General features: G+C 49.0%; 1 protein-coding gene across 3 annotated transcripts; it reads right to left on the reverse strand.

The window, feature by feature from the left end:
• Positions 1–384: 384 nt before the first annotated feature.
• Positions 385–24,102, reverse strand: LOC146365066 (uncharacterized). 3 transcript variants are annotated; one of them, XM_084917949.1, is made up of 26 exons: positions 22,968–24,102; positions 16,684–16,811; positions 15,770–15,915; positions 15,479–15,632; positions 11,516–12,897; positions 10,822–10,968; positions 10,618–10,716; positions 10,264–10,525; positions 10,107–10,169; positions 9,906–10,009; positions 9,306–9,434; positions 7,630–7,737; positions 7,280–7,421; positions 6,570–7,049; positions 6,420–6,464; positions 6,266–6,345; positions 5,885–5,997; positions 5,624–5,807; positions 3,999–4,083; positions 3,764–3,909; positions 3,425–3,515; positions 2,923–3,071; positions 2,736–2,821; positions 2,142–2,211; positions 1,940–2,061; positions 385–1,783 (listed from the first exon to the last, which is right to left on the reverse strand). In XM_084917949.1, exons 1-26 carry the CDS (start codon positions 23,039–23,041, stop codon positions 1,558–1,560), a joined length of 4,815 nt encoding a protein of 1,604 aa, XP_084774075.1. In that variant the 5' UTR covers positions 23,042–24,102; the 3' UTR covers positions 385–1,557. The 3 variants fall into 3 exon arrangements, with proteins under 3 accessions (XP_084774075.1, XP_084774076.1, XP_084774077.1); XM_084917950.1 differs by lacking the exon at positions 22,968–24,102 and adding an exon at positions 18,251–22,913; XM_084917951.1 differs by lacking the exon at positions 22,968–24,102 and adding an exon at positions 17,101–18,232.
• Between the last annotated feature and the right edge of the window lie 284 nt (positions 24,103–24,386).

Raw genomic sequence — 24,386 nt, forward strand, 5'->3', positions numbered from 1 at the left:
GGAAATAAGCACAACAGCTCTGTTATACCTGAGAACATAAAACGCAGCAAACTAAGTTATTGATAACGCTGCTGATTACATCACCAGCCTCTGAGGCAAGGACGCCCGCTGCCTCACCTGCCCTTGTTTCACAGGTGGGAGGGACTAAGATGCCAGGAGTCGAGGACGGGCACTTTGACGAATGAGACAGAAATGAGCACAGCTGCTTATGCTCTGTGAGCGTCGCGCCACCTACAGGCTGTAAGCTCCACTGCTGACAAAGACACAGACGCTTCTTCAGAGTGAGATTTGATTTATGTTCTTTCATTGAAAATTAACAATTTTAAATAAAGTTACTTTACCATTTCATTAATCAAACGAAGAAAAAAAAACCCGGAGATGATGATGTTTAACTGTGATTTAAACGCTCGAGCAACATTTGAACAGAAATCTTTGTCACGTCGGCTCGGTCTGGTTTTCCTCGCTCGCCTCAAATCCCTGAGACTGCAGTCAGAGACGAGCTGAGGTCTTCACACAGACACGAAATCTCTGATAGAAAAACTGCAAACCAAACAGTAATACCAATCTAGTCAACATCCATTAAGAACATACAGTGACGTGTGTCACGGTCGCACTCATAGTTTAACTGATTTACATCAACAACAGTAGAATTAAGGATTGAGGCATAATATAAGGAAAGCACCTGGTTACAGCTTCATTACAGAAGCACACAGTTCATCATCAGCGAGCACCTCAGTAACAAAGGACGTCAGCCTTTGAGTCGTCACAATTTTATTGGAGGTAGAGTCTAAACACACCTGAGCACACACCTGAGCACACACCTGAGCACACACCTGAGCACACACTGGGCTCCACGGCCTGTGTTTGAGTTTGAAATGCGTGACTTCATAGTTTTTAAAAAGGAGGAAAAAGGTGATAAATAAAGAGTTGACATGTCCTCAGCTCTGCTGATGCCAGAGTGTCGTACCCGCCGCTGTCTGACACAGGTAACTGAAGACGCAGGTGTCAGATTCCTGCTCCCAGACACTGCAGAGGATCAACATGTTCAAGTGTTGCTGAATTAATCAGCAACTTTCTTTTGCTCTGATTTATGTTTAAGTAAAAAAAAAAAAAAAAAATCTGTTTTTCTCCTGGAAACAAGAAACATGATTAAAAATCGTTTTTGTAATTATCCTTCACCACCAGGGGGCAGCGTGCTGACACACTTTCAGTACTTCCTTTCAGGCCCGTCCTCATGGCCTTTTTCACAGGACTCAATAAAGCTTACGCTTACTCACTGCACCATCTTGTGGTATAAAGTGGTATTACCTGAAAGTACACCTGGAATTAATTGAACCCAAATTTTAAAATGAATGAACCTGCAGAGGGCTCATTTGAACTGTATTAAGAGGTTTAAATTATTTTGAAAAACATTGTTGTGCTGCTGAATCTCTCCAGCAGTGAAAGGCTCATCCATCAGCGTCGTCCTCAGGTGAGAAACCGCAGATACCTGCACACAGACTGACACGTCAGCACTGTGTCGCTGATCAAATGACCACATCTGAACGGTAGCGCCTCCTAACTCGACAGCTGCTGCTCTGCAGAGGACTGTGAGGAGGAGGGGGAGGAGGAGGTGGTGGCAGCTGTGGTTAGAGGAGATAAGTCCTCACAGGTGAAGTAGTCCTTCAGGGGGGCCAAGAGGTGACGGACGACGGGGACACACCACGCCTTCCCGAGCACCTTCTGCCGCTGCTGCCGGTTCATGTCCCGCACATCGGTGTAGTGTTTAGGGAACCCGAAGACTCTGCAGGGAGGAAGGAGGACACCTTTAATAATCCACCCATCTAACAGGACAACACTGCTCGTGGCTCAGATAAAACCTCAGTGGATCCACACAAATCAGCCCACAGGCTGTTAGAGACGAGTGGACGAGAGACGTTACAACCCTTCAGCCTGCTACCTTTCCAGCTCCGTGATCCACAGTTTGTCCTCTTTGCCGTTGTAGAGGACGGGAAGCTTGTTGACATTTTTTCCTTGTTTCAGGGAGTTCGCATTGGTGGTGATCGTCCTCACCTTACACATCTGGAACACAAGCATGAGAACGATCATGTGGCCGAGCAGCTGTGGACGGATCACAGCGAGGAGCAGACTCAGTCACTCACCGTGGCCTTTCTGCCCAGCTCCAAGCACTCCTGCAGGTCCAGCTTGTCGCTCTGGGTGGCTACGATGGGCCTGCGGGTGAAAAATAAAACTTTATTTAAAACGCTTATCCGGCAACGCATTTGAACTTTTTTCCCCTTTTGGCCTTGGAGAATCTCAGTATTTTGCTCTTATTTTGAAAGTTTCGTTGCTGCTAACCGCCACAGCCCTTCCTGTCTGCTTGGGTCGCTGTGGCCGTCCCGGTTCGGTTCTGGAGGATTCGCGTCCGGGAGTCGGCTAAACCGTTTGAGCTCGAGCAGGCGTCACTCGCAAAAGACAAACTTTTCCATCGGAAAACTTTTATCTTCCTGGGATGAGGAAACTTGCACTCAGAGGATCCCCTCACCGGCCGTTTCCCTCTAACGATCTTTGCTTCAGTTTTAATGACAGCGATTCATTAAAAGCAGCCGCTGCCGTCCTCTGCAGCTCCCCCTCCAGCTCAGCACAAACCCCACGATTCATGGAGGCCGCACTTCCACAGAGGAAACTCCACGAAAACATGAAATATCCGACTAACACTTTCCACTAATATTAAAAAGATGCTAAAGCTCACGTACCTCCTCATTCCCGGGATGTTTCCCCAGAAGTAGCGAGCTCTGCGGGCCGGAGTTACGTGCATGGCGTCCACCATCACCGGGTTACACTGACGGAAAAACAAGACACCGTTTACACCTCGTCAGTTTAACTAAGGAAGCACACAGGAAGAGGAAGAGCAGATCCAAACTGAAGTGAGCGCGTGCAGACCTCCAGGAAGCGGCAGATGCTGATTTTGTTGCAGGTGTTCATGGCGACCGTGTTCTCGTACAGCCAGAAGAACGGCCGCGGGTCGTCCTCTTTGGGCTTCAGCCACTGAAGGATGCGGTAGTAATCAAAGAAAAGCCTCCCGGTGCCCTCTGCAGGACGGAAGAGGGAAGTGACACAGGAATACCAACAACCAGCTCACCCACCGACGCCATAAATAACATTTAGACCAGGGGTCCCCAATCCCAGTCCACGGGGGCCGGTGTCCCTGCAGGTTTTAGATGTGTCCCTGATCCATCACAGCTGATTTAAATGGATAAATGACCTCCTCAACATGTCCTGAAGTTCTCCAGAGGCCTGGTAATGAACTAATCATGTGATTCAGGTGTGTTGACCCCGGGTGGGATCTAAAACCTGCAGGACACCGGCCCTCGTGGACTGGGATTGGGGACCCCTGATTTAGACCACTGACACCTGTGTGACCGGACGAGCTTCAGAAACGTACCGTAGAGGCCTTTCCTTAACGGGTTGACGATGGAGAGGTCGTTACAGGGGCTGCCGCCGATGAGCAGGTCAAAAGGACCCCACTGCTCGAGCTGGAGGAGCAAAGAAGACGTGGTGAGAAAAGGGGGCGGGGCTTCACCGCAGCACTTTCTATATTCTGACCCGTCAAACACACTCAGTTAAATCTTCTGTCTCAGCTGAGAAAAACAAACTGGAGACGCCCTCTCAGTCTGTCCGCCATGTTGGTCTCCTGCTCGCACGGATACGTACCGCTGTGGAGACGCCAAAATAAAACAGAGCGCGTCCTCATTTGTGGAAAGAGGAATTACGAAGGACATACGCGTTCCTGAGTGATGTGCCGGACGTCTCCGATGTGGACGATCTTCCCGTCGTGGTTGACGGTGGCAACGGCGACCGAATCCTCGCAAACCTCAGAGGCGACGTATTTGTCTATTTTGACGCCCAGGACCTTGAGCACGTAGAAACCTGTCGAGACGCGGAGAAAAGAAGGGTCTGTGTGGAAAAGCAGGAGCGTATGGCTGTTTCACAGAAGCAGAAGGGCAGGAAAAGCTCACCTGTGCCGATGCCGTCGAACAGCGACAGGACTCTGACGGGTCGGCGGAGGTTTGCAGGGATGGACGGGTAGACGCGGTGAGGCTCCTGCAACAAGAAAAACTCAGCATCACACAAGAGCCGGCGTGATTTCTGACGAGACGACAGGAAGTCACGTGACTCACAACACGGGGTGCTCCGATGTAAAAACAAGTGTAACCCTGAGTGGATCTGATGCCGACACCAACATTTTATTTCTAATTCCTATTTATTTTGAAGAGAATTAAAGTAAATGCGTCACCAACATAGTTTAAACCTCTACACAAACACACACATAAAACAACACAGAAGCACAGAACTCATCCTGGTCCTGCTGGGAGCGATGGCTGCAGTTCACTACATGGCCACAGGGGTCACTAGCTGTGACAGAGGGCTGCAAGGAGCTGTGTGCCGCTGCCGGCACCGTCCTCTCATTTTAGTGTTCAAGTAAAAAACAAACAACTGTTTTGTTTGTTTATTGCACAACAAACAAATCCTCCCTAACAGAAACGTCACCTCAAGGGACAAACGGCGTTATATTTCTACGGGCTGCGAGTTCGGCCCCCTGCGCTAAGCAAGCATTACTTTGATAACTGTCTGGAATAAAAATGAACTTTCTGCCACGATATGGAAGAAAGAATCTGCTGTGCGAGTACCTGAGAAACCCTTTGTGTGGGAGCTACAGCTACCACTGTTAGAGTCAAGATTCAAGACGTTTATTGTCACGTACACCGCAAAACACAAAAAGGGTTACGCAGAGCCATGAAACTCTTACTTTGCAGGTTCCCTTCACACAACTAAAAAGAAAGTCATGAGTAAAACTGCTTGTAGGTCTTGTAGCTTATTTGTGAGTGTAATCAGAGTCTAACCCAGTGATAAAACATACAACATGCAATATTATGTGGATATTTAAAGATACGTGCAAATTTACACTTATGGATAATTTGCAGGGGGCAAGAAGGTCCTGAGTTCAGTTCCTCCATCAGGGTCTTTCTGTGTTTGTGTGGGTTCTCTCCAGCTTCCTCCCACAGTCCACAGACATGCAGTTAGTGGGGATAGGCTAGTTGGAAACACTAACTCACACCGTAGGTGTGAATGTGAGCGCGAATGGTTGTCTGTGTGTCCTGCGACGGACTGGCGTGTCCAGGGTGTACCCCGCCTCCTGCCTTAAGACAGCTGGGATAGCCTCCAGCGCACGCCGCAACCCTGAAAAGGTTACGTGGAAGCAAATGGACGGATAATTATCATTTTTTAGTAACGTTGTTAGTCCCCAAGCAACTGCAACGATCAGATACCTTGGGGGAGTTTAAGTCCATCTTAAAGGAAGTTGTTTTGTTTTCAATGTCGCTCTGAATTTGATGTGTTATTGTCGATTTTTCACGTGTTCGTACAGGATATTTTATTTGTTTTAATGTTATATACTTATGTGCTACATGTATTTTGACTTTTGTTGCCATGGTGGCAGGTCTCTCGTGGAAATTAGATCTCAATGAGGTTTTACCTGGATAAATGAATAAAGGACTAATAAAATCAGCGGGGGCAGGTGCGGGGCAGCACCTTTGAGGGCTTCCTGCACACAGATCTTTACAAAGGCTGGTTTTCCACTCACAAACTCCATGCCGCTGTCATTGGTGAAAAACTCCTGCACGCGGATGCTCCAGTCCTCTCTGGGGATCAGCGCTCTGTGGGGTCTGTGAGCCTGACACAGGTAGCAGATCCACGGGTCCTCCAGCTTCAGCGAATCAAACGTTCCCGGCCCGACGAGGATGTTCAGACAGTCCTCGCAGTAAGACCTGAGGACGGAGAACAGAGGTTAAGAACGGAGAACGGGCTCGTACATGCGGCCGGAACACTGAAAGAAGCTGAGAACCTGCAGCAGCCATCGTTGCCACACAGCAGGACGTCCATCCCGTAGCAGCAGATGGTGCAGTAGGACTGATATCCATCGCCGTCGTAACGATATAAGGTTTCTGTGAAGTTATCCTGCAGGCACACAGACACCATCACAGCCAGCTGCTCAGAAGGAGCTTGAACGTTTTGAACAACACACAGAAACAAAGAAAAACATCTGCTCAGTTCTTTAAACGCTCTGCAGGATTTCTGTTTCCGCGTTAGGTCTACGCTGTAACCCGACACCACAAACTACAGCAGTGTCCATGCAGCTTTAAACCGCGCGTGCTGATGGATGGTCCTTCCTCACGACTATCATGGAGTCGAGCACCAAGACGCCCGCCTGAGAGCAGCTCCTCACCTTACACTTCAGGCACAGGCCGCCTTTAAACAGAGGGTGGAAGATCTCAACGTTGTCCGTCCCACAGCACAGACAGTACCCTGCAAACAGCACACGATCAAACACACGAGCTTATACACGCAAAGATTCGAGGAATGCAGCGCTGCACACTCACCTTCGATGTCCAGCTTCATGTCCACGATCGTGCTGATGATCGTCTCTGAAAGGAGCAGTGAGAGAAAGAGTGAGCCACGTTCACACCTGCTCAGGTGAGAGCTGACAGTGGAGGCTAACAGCTGCATCGCTAACAGCCGCCGAGCGTTACCTCTGTGCTTCTGGTCGGGCTGTGCGTAGGAGGCGGTCGGCTTGTTGACCTTGTTGTGGAGTTTGGTGTAGATCTTCTTCTTGCTCGGCATCCAATCAGACGACACGTCATCGTTCAGCTCGCCTCGCTTCTTATGAGCCTTCCTTCCTCTCCATCCCGTCTTACTCTTCCCCTTTCTCCATCCTCCTCGCCACTCCTCCTCCTCCTCCTCTTCTTCTTCCTCCTCCTCTTCCTCCTTCTTCCCCTGTCTCCCCATCTTTGACCCTCCTCCTCGAGCTTCCTTCTCCTTCCGTGCTTTGGGGCCGTGCTCCGCAGGATGACCTTCCTTTTTGTTTGCCGTCGCTGGCTTTGAGGCCTTCCTGATGGAGCTGCAGGACAGCCTCTTCAGGCACACCTCCACATCTTTCAGGTTGGTGCTGGAGGAGTCAGGAGAAGAGGAGGCTTTATGGGGGAGCTTCTTCATCACCCTCGACCAGCAGTCTGCAGAGGGAAATCAAACATGTGATCAAAATACATCATAAATAAGACGGAGCACGACAGAAAACCTGGAAGTCTGTCCTACTCTGAGCTCCTCCTGTACGACCCCTGACCCCGCCTCCATGACTGACACAGAAACAGGCGTTCACAGGCGAGCCACACCGTCACTCCGACTCAGTCAGGGCAGGTAGTAGAAAATGGTCTGATTCTGCAGTTAGTATCAATGTTCTTACCGTTCTTCGGAGCGTTGGGCTGAAATCCTTCAGGCCCCGACGGCTGGAAGCCTCCCGACGCCCAGTCCAACATCTGCTTCAGCAGCTCCTCTCTGCCCTTTGGAGGAGGAGAGAACTGCTTCTTACAGCGCCGAGCCGCCTCCTGGTGCAGAGGAAGGAGGACGCGTCACATACGAGCACGTTCCCATCGCAGCACACAGACTTTAGTTTAGCACAACATATTTAAAATAACATAGTAAGAACATGGCAGTGTTGTGGAATCCCAGGTTCCTTAAAGTTTTGACCTGTTCTTTACAAAACGAGTCCAGGACTCTTAACCTCCAGTATTTCTCCTGTTTGAACAAACACACCTGCAGGGACAGGTAGACGGCCTCCTGGTAGGTGTTCAGGATGTTGAAGGAGTCGGCACAAAAGTTCTGGGTGAACGCAGCGAAAGGTTTGAGAGCCTGCAAACTGACCTGGGATCAGAGAGAAGGAACACATCCATCCACCGCGGGCCGATCGTCACAGGAGAAAAGCACAAATACAGATTTTACTAATAATTTAAAGCAGAAGACAAAGAAACGACCGTCTGATCACGTCTGCAGAGGAAAGGACTCAAACTCAGGGCATGCACGCACACACGCAGGCGCACGCACACACGCAGGCGCGCGCACACACGCAGGCGCGCGCACAACCCCATTCAGCTATCTTAGCGAGGACCTTCATTGACATAATGCTTTCTCTAGCCGCTTACCCTAACCATCAAAAATGAATACCTGACCCTAAACCTGACCGTAACCTAATCGTACCCCTGACACTAAAACCACATTTTGAGCCTCAAAAAGGCTTCAAACTTGGACCGTGTGTGTGTGTGTGTGTGTGTGTGTGTGTGTGTGTGAGTGAGTGTGAGAGAAAGAGAGAGAGTGAGTGTGTGTGGCAAAGTGTTTCTGCGCAGAGTACCAGGGGCACGAAGAAAAGTTGTCGTACCATAGGCACGAGGAGTGTGTGTGTGAGTGAGAGTGTGTGAGAGAGAGAGAGAGAGAGAGAGAGAGAGAGAGAGAGAGAGAGAGAGAGAGAGAGAGAGAGAGAGAGAGAGTGTGTGTGTGTGAGAGAGAGTGTGTGTGTGTGGCAAAGTGTTTCTGCGCAGAGTACCAGGGGCACGAAGAAAAGTTGTCGTACCATAGGCACGAGGAGTGTGCGTGTGTGTGGCAAAGTGTTTCTGGTCAGTGTACCAGGGGCATGAAGAAAAGTTGTCGTACCATAGGCACGAGGAGTGTGTGTGTGTGTGTGTGTGTGTGTGTGTGTGTGTGTGTGTGTGTGTGTGTGTGTGTCCTCACAAGTGACTGTTGGTTCTCACAAGTATAGTAGAATGCAGATTTCGGTCCTCACAAAGATAGCTAGACACACACACACAGACACACGCACACACACACACACACACACACACACACACACACACACACACACAAAGACACACACACACACACAGACACACACACACACACACCCTCCTCCCTCATATTTGACAGGAGGGGCTCAATTCTCTGACTAACAGCAAATCATTTCTCTTCTTAATCAAACATGATGAGTCTAACGTGACTGAGAAAACTAACTGAAGGAAAAGGAGAGAGAGAGAGAGAGAGGAGGTGAAGCGGGACGTCAGGTGACCGTGTGTCAACAGCCGTGATTGGATGTCCCGAGAGGACGAGCGAGGGACTCAAATGAGTATAAAAAGGGGCCCAGGAAGCTCCAGGTTGGTACTTCCACTGTGACTGGCTCTGGGGGCACCAGAGGAGACGCTGACACTGAACTCACTGGTTGGATCTATGACCAGCTTTGTTCTGCTTGTTTCTGCTGTGTTACAGTACAAATTCAGCAGGATTTGTCTCCCTGTTTTCCTTATCAGAGGAGGACCGTCGGACGTCTTCATCAGTCAAGCTCTGCCCTGCGCTCTGGGTACGACTCACTGGATCAGAGCCTGGACTAAACAGAGAGCTGATCCACACTTCCTGGTTCCACAGGTCGACAGCATGGTGCGACTCACCTGTGAGGACGTCTTTTGCCCGTACCACTCCACCAGCGTCTTCCCTGGCGGTGGAGTTTCTCCTCTGCGCGGCAGGACGACGGCCGGCCACAGCGCCAAGCTCCCAACGTAACCCCAGACCAGCTCCCCCTTCAGGACAAAACACACATAGATGTGTTCACGCGAAACACTGTTAGTTTCTGTTGCCATAGCAACCAGCGTGCGAGCAGGTGATTTCACAGTCAGCTAAACTGAGTCGACACCAGCAAACACACTTTCCCATCGCTGCCTTCAGCAAACGCACACCAAGTTTCACATTTTTGTACAAGGCGCTGCAAAATAAGAAACTGCCACACGGTGTGAAAGGGCCGATGTCCTTAAACGCATCATTTGATGTGACCGCCTCCTCCAAACTCAGCTTCTCTCCATTTGACTCAGTTTTCTGTTATTTGTTACCAATAAACTCAAACTGTCCCTGATTGAGAAGAAAAGTTTGGTACTTGGTTGTTAAACTGAAATGTTCTGCAGATGCGTCACACGACGGCTGCAGCGACACAACACACATGACCATCGTAAATACAGACAGTGCTGCTAGTTAGCAGCTGGTGTGAAATGCCTTACAGGTGATTGTTCCCGCGCCGATGCTACTCGGGTCGGCGTGGCTGCTGAATCCTCGTCATCGCTGCTCATGACAAAAACAGACTTGGCCTGACGATTTCTGTGACCTGCAAACGAGACGAGAAGCCACTGAAGCAGCTCAGCGAACAGATACTGTCAAACAGAAATGGCCCTTTCTTATTGCACTGGTGTGACATTTCTTACTGCGCAGCTGCCTCGGTCTGTCGGCCCGACACATTCTGGAAGCTTCTGTAACATCCACCACATCTGGATAAAAACAGGACACGCAGTCACTGATTAACATCAACGAGGCGTCACATCAACTTCGTGTCAGAGCAGCAAACTCCGGCGTCAGTCCTACCGGAGGAGTTTTCTGTGTCGCCCGACTCCTCCGTGCTGCTGTATTCCCTGGAACGCACAGGTGGTCTGGATTTGGTCCAGTCGCTGTCCTCCGATGAGCTCAGTTTATCCACTTCCTGTTTCCTCTCATTATCATAAGCTGTCTGGTGACGGACGGGTATCTTCCTCCTGCGGTTGTTGGGTCTTCTCGCCCACATCCCCGGTTCAGGCAAAGCTTTGGAGGCTTCTCGGCTGTCAGGAAAAGTCTTGGGGATGTTCGACACCTTGGGATTAAAGCAAAGACAGAAAAAAGGGAAATTATTTATCCCTTCCCACCTGGGTCGTGTGGTCCACTCACATGGCTTTGACCTCTCACCTTAGCAAACACCTGAGTCCGGTGCAGCGAGCTCGGCAGGGCCAGCAGGGTCAAAATGAGCCTGTGCAGCGTCGAGCCGGGGCTGACTTCACTCACCATCTGCAAACAGACACGCGTCGTCTCGGCTCACACGCAGAGCTTTTATCCGTGTATTTATTCCAGTAACCAGACGTGTGGACGTTCAGGCCACGCTGGTGCTCTCACCTTTGCCCAGGAAGTAGCTTCTCCGCTTCTCGTCGCGTGAATCAAACTGAGGTAGTCGTCCTGAAGTTGATCAGCTTCTGAAGAGGCGGCGTCACACAGACGCAGCTCTACCGCCATCTCTGACAGCACGCTGCTGGATAGCTTATTCTGAGGACGGGATGTTGCATTGCAGAGTCATTAGCAGCAGTTATAGACGGCATCTTATGTCTTATTAGAAGAACACAGCGTAACAAAGTGACCTTTAAAGGCCTGAAAGTGCACAAATCCTGCAGCCTGACAGCAGCTCAGAGGAGCAGCCAGGACCGAGTCTGTGGGTCAGAGCCTCTGGCTAATCTACCTACACCACACATGTACTGGAAGCTCTCCCTCTCTCTCTTTGGGGAACTGGCGCCCTGGTTATCGTCGCCACCCTCAGGTCTAAACGTCATTTGAATCGACTATTCAGGAAAATCAGAGACAAATATCACGTGCATAATAATTTGGTGTATATCAAACCAGCTTTGATTTCACACACTCGAAGGTGATTCATGATAAAGTGAAATGCAGATTTGAGGAAGGAATCCCGACTACGGGCCAGGAAAATCCCGCTGCAGCCGCTTTTCTTAGACTACAAGTTGGCCGGGAATCAAACCAGCGACCTTCAGTTTACCAGCCCTGCTCTGCCTCCAGCAGCATACAAACAAAGACGTCTTACGCTGACGCTGTGAGGGTCTTTCTGGACGAGGGTGATGTTCCTCAGCGCCGAGTCTCCGAGCTGCTCGGGAACGCTCTCGACCACGCTCCGCAGCGCCGCCTGGTAAAACACCCGCGCGTCCTTCATGAAGTCGGCCCTGTCCTCGTCGTCCAGATCCACGGCCGGGGTGGCCCGCAGGAGGTTTTTGACTCGAGCGCCCACTTTCACCTCGGCTGCGGGCAGCAGCTTCGCCTCGCTGCTGAGCAGCTTCACGTCTCGCCTCCTGAGAAAGTCGTCGAGGGCGGCCGGCTGCAGGACCCTCGCCGCGTACGAGTGAAGCAGCACGAGCGTGAGCTGCAGCTCCACTCCGACATTCGCAGAGCCATACTGCTGCAGCTCCTGGAGCGCCCGGAGCGGCTCCAGCGCGTAGGCGAGGAACAGGAAGTGTAGCTCAACTTTCGGATCGGTCAGCTGGACGGTGATTCGCTGGGTGCTGATGCGCTCGGCGTCCACGGCCAGCGCCTCAAGTTTAAAATACTCCACCAAATCCGTCCAGCAGCCCGCCATCTTCTGCACGGCGTGGATGAAGAACAAGCACTGCGAGGAGACGGGGCGGGACAGGTTGTGGTGCTCCACGTCCGCAAACAGCTCCTTCAGTCTGTCGTTGATGGAGGCGCAGGTGGAGTAGTGACGGTGGATGTCTTTCACCAGGTCGACCACGTGACTGAAGGATGTGAGGAGTCCGGCCTGGCACGCTCGTCCCGCCATCCCAGGAAGGCCGCAGAGCGATACCAAGCTGGGGCTGAAAAGCCGGAGCTGGGCTTCAAACCTCCGGCTCACCTGTGGGGGCGGAGCATCACAGTAAAACACAGCCAGGTTGGAGAGAGGAAGGCCAGCCTCCGTCAGCGCCTTCATCAGAAGGTCTGAATCTGACTCCGGGGCTCCGACTGCCGAATCCACGCTCAGCTGCACCGCGAGCAGCGCCCTCACCACGCTCGCACCCGAGCACCCGTCGAAGTAGCCAATCAGGACGATGCTCGTCCTCCGGCCCCCGCCCAGCTCCACCCCGACGTGCAGGTACAGGCAGTACGGTGTGCTGCGGAGCGCGTTGATGATTTGGCCGGTCGGCGTCAGGTCCACGTCATCGCGGCAGTATCGTTTACTGAATCGCAGCAAAACATCGCCCTCGTCCACCAAGGAGTCTGTTGACTCCGCCTCCTTCACCTGCTCAGGCCGAACGCACTCGTCTATGTTTGTTACCGACTCCATCGTCAGGTCCACCACATCGTCCTCGTTGTCGGAGATCAGCGAGATTACATCATTTGCTTTTTCTTCCTCTTTGGTTTTACTGTCCGTCGTCACGGTGACGGCGAGTTTCTGATTCGGCAGGAGAAATGCACCACCTGCAAACGGGGGGGGGGGGGGGGGGGGGGGGGGGGAGCGTTAGGTGACAGCTTTGAAGTGAAGGTTCACATATTAAACTTCTGGCTTTAAAACGAGCAGCAAAACATTAAAGGTTCAATGTTTCCGGTCGTGTGCTGACGATCTTTACCGTTGTTATCGTTTCTAACCCACTTTTATAAACTATATCATTAAATAGCCTGTGGCAAACGTATTCGTGTTGTCTTGTCACTATACATACTCTATGAAAAGCATAAAAAAAGAGATATTTTTCGCAAAGAAACTTCTTGTAGTTTTGCGACATGGTGCTGCTTTACGTGCACCCGGATATGCGTCATGCTTTACGGTAGAGATGTGCAGATCGATCCTGAAATATCGATTCCTCCGATATCAGTCATTTATGTTCTAGAATCGATTCTCATATTAAAATATCGATATTTTAGTACTTTAGGGTAAATTTGTAGTTTATCATTAACACAGTGGAAAGAAACTATAACATTTGGATCGTCTACACTGGAAGGAACTACTTCCTCTACCGCCTTTCATAGTCATGTGTGAAATACGGCTGCATAACTGTGTGGCAGCCCCTGGCGTGCGCACTCACAACAATGGCTGAGCGTAAATGGAGTCATGTGTGGACGTATTTTACCTCCACAAACAGCCAAGACAGTGAGGTTTTGTGGCAGCTCCACTGACCTCGTCAAACACCTCAGAATAAATCATATCACAGAATACGACGAGCTTATGTTGAGGCGAACTGAAGAGGAGGAGAGGGACAGGTGCTGCTAGGGCGAGACAGACGTCTGTCGCAGAGTCCTTTAGTGCTGCAGGCAGGCAACGTGCTCAAATAGCAGGTTTTTTATAAGTATACAAGTTATACAAGTAATCTGATGTCCTGTAATCATTATGAAGCTATATTATTACAATTACATAATACAATGATATATTGTATTATGAAATATCAAGTTTTTGTATCGGTATCAGATCAGTATCGTCGATACCACCCTGAATTTTACTTGGTATCAGATCGGAAAGGAAATCAGTGGTAAATGGCCTGTATTTGAATACACTACATCCAGTCATCCACACACTGGTGATGGCAGCTACATTGTAGCCACAGCCACCCTGGGGCGCACTGACAGAGGCGAGGCTGCCGGCCACTGGCGCCACCTCTGACCACCACCGGTAGGCAACGGGTGAAGCGTCTTGCCCAAGGACACAACGACGGAGACTGTTGGAACCGGGGCTCGAACCGGCAACCTTCCGATTACAAGACGAACTGCCAACTCTTGAGCCACGATCGCCCCTGGTATCGCACATCACTGCTTTACGGTAACTCAAAAACGATGGACGCTTGACAGGTTGCAGTTTCCTGCCCGGACATGCACCAGGCAGAGACGGCTACACAGGCAGCCCGAGAAGAAGCACTTTTACCAAAAGAGGGGGCACGTCTGTGATTTGGTTGCATTTTGGGTTCAACAGCACCAACACGGAGCAGAAGACGCCCATTTGCAAGCTATGCTATAAAACTATTCCCGCGCCCGATGGCAACACAACAAATCTCTTGTATCACCTACAGAAGGCCCACGAAGAAGAATCCAGAGAATCCGAGCTAAACCAAGCTGTGGAACGACGGGAGCAAGTTGGGAAAGAAAAACTATACCAGCTGAAGATACAGCAGCCTTTCACACGAGGCCCGTATGAGAAAACGTCCCAGCGCCATAAACAAATCACAGGCGCCGTCTCGCGTTACATTTGTAAAGGCGTGGCCCTGTTTATGTAGTTGAGAAGAACAGCTTTCGTGACCTCGTCAAAGTCCTTGATCCGAGGGACGTCACGCCCGGTCGTAAGCACTTCAGTAAAGTCGAGGTGCCTCGCTTATATGACGCATGCCGGGCCAAAGTAGAGCAGGGTGTTTGCAGTGTCGTGCATTAAGCCTTGGCTGCTGAGCTGTGGACGAGCAGAGATACGCAGCCCTACATGAGCGTAACCATCCACTTCATTAACAAAGACGCCGCGCTCGCTGTTGACAGACTGCGGACTTTCCACATGACCACACTGGAGTCATGTTAGCCCAAGGTATGAGTCTGCCGTCGCTACATATTTAACGTGCATAAAGTACATTATGTGCGCATATACGTGCATGTAGTACTAGTATATATACACACATTAGTTTTACTAGCATATATGATATGCATGTTAGTAAAACAAATATTTTCGGCAGAAAAACTTGAAACTGTTGTGCACTTTAAAAACTTCATTTTAAATGTATGATTTTGAAAATAAAGAAGGCCACAGCTGTTTTCCTTTGATGCATTTATATTGCTGCACTAAAATGCACGTTTCTCATTTGTGACAGTTCCTTTAAATCTGCAAAATAAAGTTGGAGAAAAGTGAGCAATGACATCTGTCACACTTTTCAGAGAATAAGTGGAAACATTGTGGTATATCGTGATATATATATCGTTATCGTGATATAAAATAATTCATATCGTGATAAATATTTTTTCAATATCGCCCAGCACTAGTTTCCAGCATCGGTTTCCCTGAAAACACGCTGTGTGACACCTGTGCGAGACACACCTAGGTCAGCAGGAACCAGGCTCTGTCCTCCTCTAGCTTCCAAGGCGTTGTACTCCCTGCCATCATTGTTCTCGTCGAAGAAGATCTTGAACCACTGGAGGAAGGTCAGAGCCACGGCCGAGTTCCTCTTCATCAGCGACTCGATGGGGATGTGCTAGGCAGAGCAACAGAGGATCTTTAGGTGCGTGTTTCTATCAAAGAACGAGCGCCAAGTCATCCTGCTGTTTCTAACACAGGTGTGCAGCGAGCACTCGCTTTAATGTCGGGACCTGAAAGCGCAGCAACACTCACTCTGATCACTCTGGCCTTCCTGAAAGCAGCCTGCAGCAAGGTGAAGTTGTGCAGAGAGTGCATGATGGTGTCGCACTGGAACTGGACCCTGGAGAGGTCCAAGGAGCCGGGAAACAGCCAGTCCATCAGCTGGCAATAAGCCGCACCTGGATACAAACAGAGCAGGAAGTATTACACATCATTTACGTTATTAACACGGCTTTATCTTTACACTGATCAAACTGGCTTTTCCTCGTTGCCTGTCATATATGTCCTGTTCCTGTTGCAGGGACGGATGACCTGAGTTTCTAATGATGAGCCCAGTGCAGGATCAGGGAAAGCCTGTAAGCCACACACTCGGGCAGCACAGGTTTTTCCTTTGCTCTCCTTCCTGCTCTGTGTAAATATTGTCTTATTTATGGTTTTCTTTTCACAACATGCACCACGAGGCACACCTGCTCAGTAAGAAATGATAGCAAGAAAGCTGGGCCACCGTCCACAAACACAGTAGTCCTTTTTAAGAAATGAGTCCTCGTCAGAGGGACAGCTCAGAGTCAGAGGCTGACACGGTTTCAGCATGTGCAGAGGACGGAGGCTGAAGATGAAGCCGCCAAGCAGGAGGAAAAGAGGAAGACCTCAGGCGAGGTTCATGGATGTAGAAAAGGAGGCAGAGGGTTGGTATGACAGAGGAGGTGGAGGCAGATCATCCACTGTGGAAACCCCTAAAGGGAGCAGCCGAAAGAAAAGAGTCCAAGGAAAGGAGGAAAGAATAGGAGTGATGTGCGAGCGCCTGTTGGTTTCTGTTAGCAGCCCAGCTGCTGCACTCTGGGCCAACCACAGATGGGCTCAGGAGGACGGAGAACTCCACGTGAGAAGTAAGGCGGAGGCTGTTAGCAATGTACCAGCATCAGCCATGCCTGTTAAAACACACCCACCTGTGCATGCCTGCTCCACCTTGGTGAAGCTCGTCTGTAAGGTTTCGTTTAGCCACGCCAGCAGCTCGTAGCGGTTATACAAAAACGTCCCGTTCAGGGTCACATGCACCGCCATCTCCGAAAGGCACCTGCACACACATCACAATGTTTTTAAAATCATACATCAATGCTGCAGCCCTGCACAGACTGGCGACCTGGCCAGGCTCTACCCCGCCTTTAGCCCCACGATAGGCTCCGGCTGGAGGGATGATACATGAGGCAAAACAAATATTACTGAGGCATGCATGACACAAGAGCCTGATGAAGTCAGAGTGACATTTACACACGTAAGAACACTCATGTAGTAATATTTTCCTGTAAGCGCCCCAAAACGAGCCCACGTGTTTGCACAAATGTCTGTCCAGAAGGTTTACTAACAGTTTGAAAGAGCCCGATCTCCCTCTGCAGACCTCCGTCACAGCGTCACGGACACCGGGGTCACACAGTGCTGCTTCGGGGGCTGACTTCTTCCTCTGTAACTACTTCTCCGTGAAAGCGTTGCATTTAGGGTCCCATTAAAATGTCGTTTACCTCACATTCAATCTATAGAATGGAAACGAACGGAATGAACACGAGCGCATTCTAGGCGAAATTGGAATGCCCGAGTTTCCAGCCGGAATCTTAAACTGTAACGTCCCCTCAAGTCTAATTTCCAACTCGGCGCAGCCCTGCCCACCCCGATTTAACGATCACGGCTGCGTTTACGTGCAAAAACAAAAACACTTCGTTGTATTGCTAAAGACGCAATCTTGCGACAGACAAAACCTTAACACCGGGACGCACGCATCGGAAATTCCAAAGTTACCGGAACGCAGCACACATTCACAGTGGCCTCTACACCAATCAGAGCAGAGCGGGGGTTATTCTAGCCAATAGAATCAATGGAAGCGCACCGATGCGCTCTTAAATTTGTTTCCGGAAACTAACACGTGGGGCTGCCGTCGGAATAAAAACAATCTGATCTCAGGTCAGCTGGAGTCATGGTGGCATGTGTGATAAAGTACGGCTAACAATACAATAGGAACTACAGCAGTTAACGGCAATAACACCGCTACCGTTTAGAAATTGTCTCGGAGTTTAAGCGGTCACTCGGTGGTCAGCTACTTTTGTTCACATCCCCACTTTCATTCAGCTGACTTTTACTCTGAGTTCCCAAAAAGATGATTCTGTTCATCTGGACGTTTTCAGAGGGAAAAACGTTTCTTCACACATCCAAGTGCCAGATAGTTTCCAACCTTATAAACAGCACTTTTGCACAATGCCTTAAACTAGCCCACTGAACGAACAATGGCTGTGAGGTCAGCTACATGATCATCATTTACTCAGAGACCTTAATAACACAGCGAGATATCCGCATTAGCTCGCGACGCTAACTTACAACATCAGTACAAGTTTACAGCAAAGTCACAAACGGCCTGTGCGCTCCTGACGGTTTATTCTAGAAGAAATGTACAGGTTTAGTTTAAAATCATGGTGAAACCTTTAGCGAATTCATGCAACAGGCGGCTAACAAACATGGTGGACTTACCTTCTCTGCTCAGCTCGCTCTGACCGATTCAAATACCAAAGAAGTCAGCCTCGACGACCCCCAAAACCCACCCAGCCCTCTGCCGGGGAAAAAAAGCGGGTGTTTGACCAAGTCACTCAATTTAAAAACAGCCAGAAGTGTGAATAAAATAAAGGCCCACGCCCTTTAACGCCACAGGGGTCGAAATTTAACTTTAAATACCAGCTAGCCAAACTCTTTGGTTATGTTAATGTCGCTGTTACTGAAACATCCGGTTCTACAGCTGCTAGCTGCAGTTAGCTTTAGCTCCTAGCGTCACACTAGGCGACATCGGAGTTAGCAGATTTTCCGGTTGGCTGTTCCGACAGCGCTGCTCCACGTAAACATAGATTTTATTTAAGCTAACCGTTTACACTATTTAAGACAGAGTAGTGCAGTTGTAGAGCTCTACAGAGAAACCCCAACAATCAGTACTTTGGCGACAGTGGGAAGGAAAAACCTTTAACAGGAAGAAGCCTCCAGCAGAGCCAGACTCAGGAAGGGAGGAAAAGACACGCTGTGGATGAGAGCCAGAGAGTGATTAATAATTCATAATTAAATGCACAGTGGTGTGTTAACACATAGTATGTTATTTTATCTTATTCTATTCTAGTGTATTTCTTCATTTTTGCTGTTTGTAACTTTGTACTGTCCACTTTCTACTGTGACCCAATAAATTTCCCATGTGTAGGAGTAATAAAGGTTTATCTTATCTTAAAAGGGGTGAGAGAAGGATAAATACTTAGTGCAGCATAGCTAAGGGAGGATTCAGGGTCACCTGATCCAGCCCTGACTACATGCTTTAGCCAAAAGGAAAGTTTGAAGAAAGGAAGGCGATAAAAGAAAAGGATAGGGAAGGAACAGGGAGAAGACAGGAGAAGGAAAGCGGAAAATACAATCAGTGGGTAGAGGAGAAAACAGGGAGCATCCTCTCGAGAGCATGGAATAATCCCCAGGCCACACTGCAAAGAAGAGTGAGTGGGAGCTAGCTCATAGTGGCTATGCCTCCAGAAGGAAGCAGTACCTCCCTGAGGCAGCAGAACAAGAACTGGCTCCTCTTACCAAGAGAGAGGTTCAACAGCATCACAAAATAATATTAAGGGCTTCTCACAAAAGGTTGGCTGAGTAGGATACTATTGGTTAAAAAATTTCACTAAGCACCACGCAGGGCGTGGCACACGAAAGCATGAATTGCTCTCAGCTGCAAGGGCCGCACCACTGAACAAGCAGGTGGTCAGTCAGTGGTTTCAAGTCTATGACAACCTGCTCTGCACTCCCAGCCTCAAGGGCATGCCTTCCCATATGTATGGAACTGCGACGAGTCTGGTCCACAAGACCAGTACTCCTTAACCAAGGTGCTTGGAGTGGTTGGCCAACCATGTCTGGAGGTCTGTGCAGGTGAGAAAGGTGAAACTACCACCTGCATGGCAGCCTTCAATGCAGAATGCATTTTCAGTCAAACTATGATTATGTTTAAAGGGAAGCGGCTACGATGTGAGTGGCTCCAACAGTGCCCTGAGAATGTTACTGTTCAGGTCTCAGATAATGGCTGGATTAATGCTGTCTTCCTAGAATGGGCTCAGTTGTTTGTTCAGTCATTACCTACGGATGATGCCAGAGATCTAGATGGACTTGCAGATCCCAGACACCACCAGCACCAGCAATCAGATCCCAGAACCAACAATCAGATCCCAGACACCACCAGAACCAGCAAGCAGACCCCAGACACCACCAGCACCAGCAAGCAGACTCCAGACAGCACCAGCAAGCAGACCCCAGACACCACCAGCAATCAGATCCCAGACACCACCAGAACCAGCAAGCAGATCCCAGACACCACCAGAACCAGCAAGCAGACTCCAGACACCACCAGAACCAGCAAGCAGATCCCAGACACCACCAGCACCAGCAATCAGATCCCAGACACCACCAGAACCAGCAAGCAGACCCCAGACACCACCAGCATCAACAAGCAGATCCCAGACACGACCTGCATCAACAAGCAGACCCCAGACACCACCAGAACCAGCAAGCAGATCCCAGACACCACCAGCAATCAGATCCCAGACACGACCTGCATCAACAAGCAGACCCCAGACACCACCAGAACCAGCAATCAGATCCCAGACACCACCAGAACCAGCAAGCAGACCCCAGACACCACCAGCAATCGGACCCCAGACACCACCAGCATCAACAAGCAGATCCCAGACACGCCCTGCATCAACGAGCAGATCCCAGACACCACTAGAACCAACAATCAGATCCCAACAGACACCACCAGCTCCAGCACCAACATCCAGACCCTAAAATCCCTCAGCCCCATTCATCCCCCTGCAGCGGTATCTGAGGTGCCCTCAACCTTTACATTCTTGGATGGTTGGAGCTGAAGAAATAACAGTCAACTTTGAATGTGTTCCTGAGATAGCGATGGTCTTTAACCTGTTCACACCAAAGGAAGAGCCATCAACCTGAACTTGTATTACATTCAGTGATCTGTGTGCCCAACCAAAACAACAGAGGACTGTCAGAAAGAGGGCCAAACCTCTGTCATTTGTCTTCACAAGCGATGGACACGTAGACTACGTTTCCACCAAGGCAGTGCAAACTAAAAAGATAGAAAAGACCAGAAGAAGCAGAGGTGCAAAGAAGGATGACGTGCCCTGCAAAGCATGTAAGGCAGGCTATGGAGACAAAAGTGACCCAAAGGCCAGTGAGGAGTGGATCAGCTGTGGGAACTGCAGCGCCTGGTTCCATGAGACGTGTGGAGAAGAAAGTGGCATCTATGCTGACGATGGATTCTTCTGTAAAGACTGTCTCTAAAATAGAACATACAGTTCTTATGAAAATGTTGTAATAATTAACTAATTCTAGTTATTTTTAATGCCAGTGTTTTTATTCATGAATTATTAAATCAACACTTGAATGTGTTCATATTTGTTAAAATGAGTTCAAATCAAAGCTGACTGATAAAGTGGCCCACTTTACCCTAAAACACTGCTCATCTCAAAAATGTTTCAAAAGCTATTGGACCTGAATAATTATAATTTATGAAATTAAGTCAAGGTTTACATATTGAAAACAACTATTAACAACAAAAACACAATTCAGTCTCACTTAGTGCTTATTTTGCAGTTTACCAAATTTGCCAAAAAAAATACTAAATTTGCCAAAAAGTGTCCCAGTTTAACTGATTTCACCCTGGAGATAGTGTCTGTCTCCCGAATCCAAACTGGAAGCTGGTTCCACAGAAGAGGGGCCTGAAAACTGAAGGCTCTGCCTCCCATTCTACTTTTAAATACTCTAGGAACAACAAGTAGGCCTGCAGAGCGAGAGCGAAGTGCTCTAATAGGGTGATATGGTACTACAAGGTCATTAAGATAAGATGGGGCCTGATTATTTAAGACCTTGTATGTGAGGAGCAGGATTTAGAATTCTGGATTTAACAGGAAGCCAAAACAGGAGAAATATATTGCAGAATTTTGGATCAAATAAAGTTTTAGGGAATTTTATAATGATAATAATAGTAATCAGTTACAGTAGTCCAGCCTAGAGTAATCAAGTCATGAACTAGTTTTTCAGTGTCACTAATTGCTTCCTTGGCTCAGTAGTTAGAGTCTCAGATGGTCTCACCACCTCTGACTTCTGACCTCAGCTCGGTTTTTGCCCTCGCACCGTGACCAATTTTGGCGTGGAAGATGATGTCAGCGTTTCAACCACCTTTGGTTCCTTCAGGTTCTCAGAAGTTGTGGTTTTAGTGGACTACAGACATCAATCTTGTCTTTTTGTGAGATAAATCACGATCTCTGTCTGTTCTGTGTTGAAATTAATAGCAATCTTGTCTGTGAGAGATATTTCATTCTTTGCCTGTTGTCTGAGTTACCTGGTTGTGCTCAGAGGACAACACATCTACTCTGATTGGAACAGTTTTCTGATGGGGTTCCACAGGGTTATGTGTTCGGACTGCTGAGTTATTATCACAGTGAGCAAAAGCAAAATAAAGTCTTAAAATTACACATAAAATTAACCAGCTTAAGAATTTTTTATTTTTTTTTCTAATGGTAACTAGATCAATATTTAAGTCACAGTGCTGCTTGCTGATCATCACCTCTCTTCCTAACCTAGCTCCAACAACTCTTTCCCAAATCTTCATGGTGTGGCTCATCAGCTTTATCCCTCTGTAGTGACTACAGCTCGTCTCGGAGATTGTGTCAAACATCTCAGAAAGAAAGCCACTGCACTTCTTTAAGTTTAGCAAAGACGAAGCTTCTTCACTTCTGAGGTGAAACGACTTCACAAAAAGTGAAGCAGTCCAGCTGCTTTCGTTGCACACTCTGCGAGCCTACAGACCTAAGCCTGGTCACAAAGCTCTCTCTCCTACACACCTGCCTCCACCTCTGCTCTAAGATTATGTACGATTTGTAGCCAGTGGCCTGGCTGTCTGCTGCCGTCTGTGATTGGAAGAAGAGGCTTGAAAAGGAAGTTATGAACGGCTGTGTGAAAGTGAAAGAAACTAGAAACAGACGACTTGAGCGCCCTCTGCTGGAATCAAGTTAAACAGCAGCACAGACTCGCTGAGATTAACCAACGAAATTAGTTTAATCGGGATTTCAAAGAGTCTACTTAGCACAGCTGTACTCTTCCGTTTGTGTGAGGTTCACTGATATCGCTGCTGGGTGGGGGCAGAGACCCTGTTTACCTGTCGGAGCTGTGGCGCTGGCTTCCTGCCGGTGTGTGATGGGCTTCCTGCTCGCTGGGTGTGTGCTGGTCCATATCTTCTATGAAGACCCCCGCTGTTTGTTTGCCGTGCTCTGCAGAGCCGCCGTCTCAGTTTGTCCCACTTTAACCTTTTTAAAGAACAACGCCCGACGTCCAAGGGCAGGGGGAGGGGGGTGCAGGGCTGGAGTCCAGGTGAGGCTGAGGATGCCCCGGAGACAGGAGTGGTGGGAAAAGCTCGCCGGTCCTGCTTGATAAGCTGCGGTTCCCTGAATGATCCGGAGAGAACAGGCCGTTGTCTCCGGGTGTCTCCGGCAGGACTCGCTGACTCTGTCAGGTGTTTCCGGATTCTCCTTCCTACAGGTGAGCGCAACTGATGTGCGCAGTAGAATCATACTGTCCTGCTAACGCTGCCCTCATTGGAGAGCCCAGAAGCAGCTTCATGTCATGTTTGATGTCCAGATAAGTGACTCCGAGTTTCCTGCGTTTATTTTACCGAGCCTCCGCCCCACTGCTTCCCACTTTACCTCTTCCTCTTTTTGTCTCCTCCCAGTGGAAGCTGCTGTGGATGGTTTGGCCCCTGCTGAGGGGCGAGTCTAGGTGACTCCGTCTGAACACCAGGACGGTTTCATAACTCACCACGTCTCTTTAGCTTCTGCTGCGTTTGATCGAAATGATGTGTTTTCCCTGAACGACGCTCAAAGTTCCCCCTGATCGCTTCACTTTATCCCACCGTCAGTGTTCACACAGGGCACGCACAACGCTGACGTGACATTTCAGGATAAGTAACCACTCGGCTGTGTCCTTCATATGTTAAACACGCAGTTATTCACCCGTTTAAAACGCACACACACGCACACACAAACCAAAGCTGACCCCTCAGTCCTCGGAATTTTAGACTGCGTTATAACTTCACGTTTTTAGTGTTGAAACAAATGAATGCAGATAACATTTTAGATGACTCCGGGTTCTCTCGTATGTGCTGAAACTCTGCTCACAGTTTCAAATGAAATTTGAATGGACAGATGCAGATCGTTCTCCTGAGCATGGATCAGTTCTTGGTCGGTTGTCTTCCAGGTGAGATGAAGGACAAAAGGAGACTTTTGAGGTTGTGGAGGTTAACGGTTTATAAAGAAGCTTGAGAGCCAGCTGTGCAAGCTGGCTTTCATGTACTTTGAGGTGTTTCTGCTGTTTCTGCTGCCAAGTCTCATTTTTTATGAAGATAAATATGAAAATAAATAAACTTATGAAGCATTGTATTGTGATTCATGTGAATAGTTAACACAGATAATTGTCAACATGATTTGAAAAACTGCAAAGACATCAAGTAAACTGAGTGGACTCTCTTACTGTAGCTTTGCATGACTCACAGCTCAGAATGATCAAGGTTTGCACAGCACGT

Source organism: Perissodus microlepis, chromosome 20 (assembly GCF_051167445.1).
Source record: "Perissodus microlepis isolate ML-2025 ecotype Zambia chromosome 20, ASM5116744v1, whole genome shotgun sequence".
NCBI classification, from domain to species: Eukaryota; Metazoa; Chordata; class Actinopteri; order Cichliformes; family Cichlidae; genus Perissodus; species Perissodus microlepis.

What these genes read in the sequence shown, in the direction of transcription:
- LOC146365066 (XM_084917949.1), bottom strand. Translation starts at nt 23,041, where the DNA reads ATGGACCAGCACACACCCAGCGAGCAGGAAGCCCATCACACACCGGCA. An exon ending in AAGACCCTCACAGCGTCAGC is followed by an intron (nt 10,969 to 11,515) that starts GTAAGACGTCTT and finishes TCCCGTCCTCAG; the next exon opens with AATAAGCTATCCAGCAGCGT. An exon ending in TGGATCACGGAGCTGGAAAG is followed by an intron (nt 1,784 to 1,939) that starts GTAGCAGGCTGA and finishes TCCTCCCTGCAG; the next exon opens with AGTCTTCGGGTTCCCTAAAC.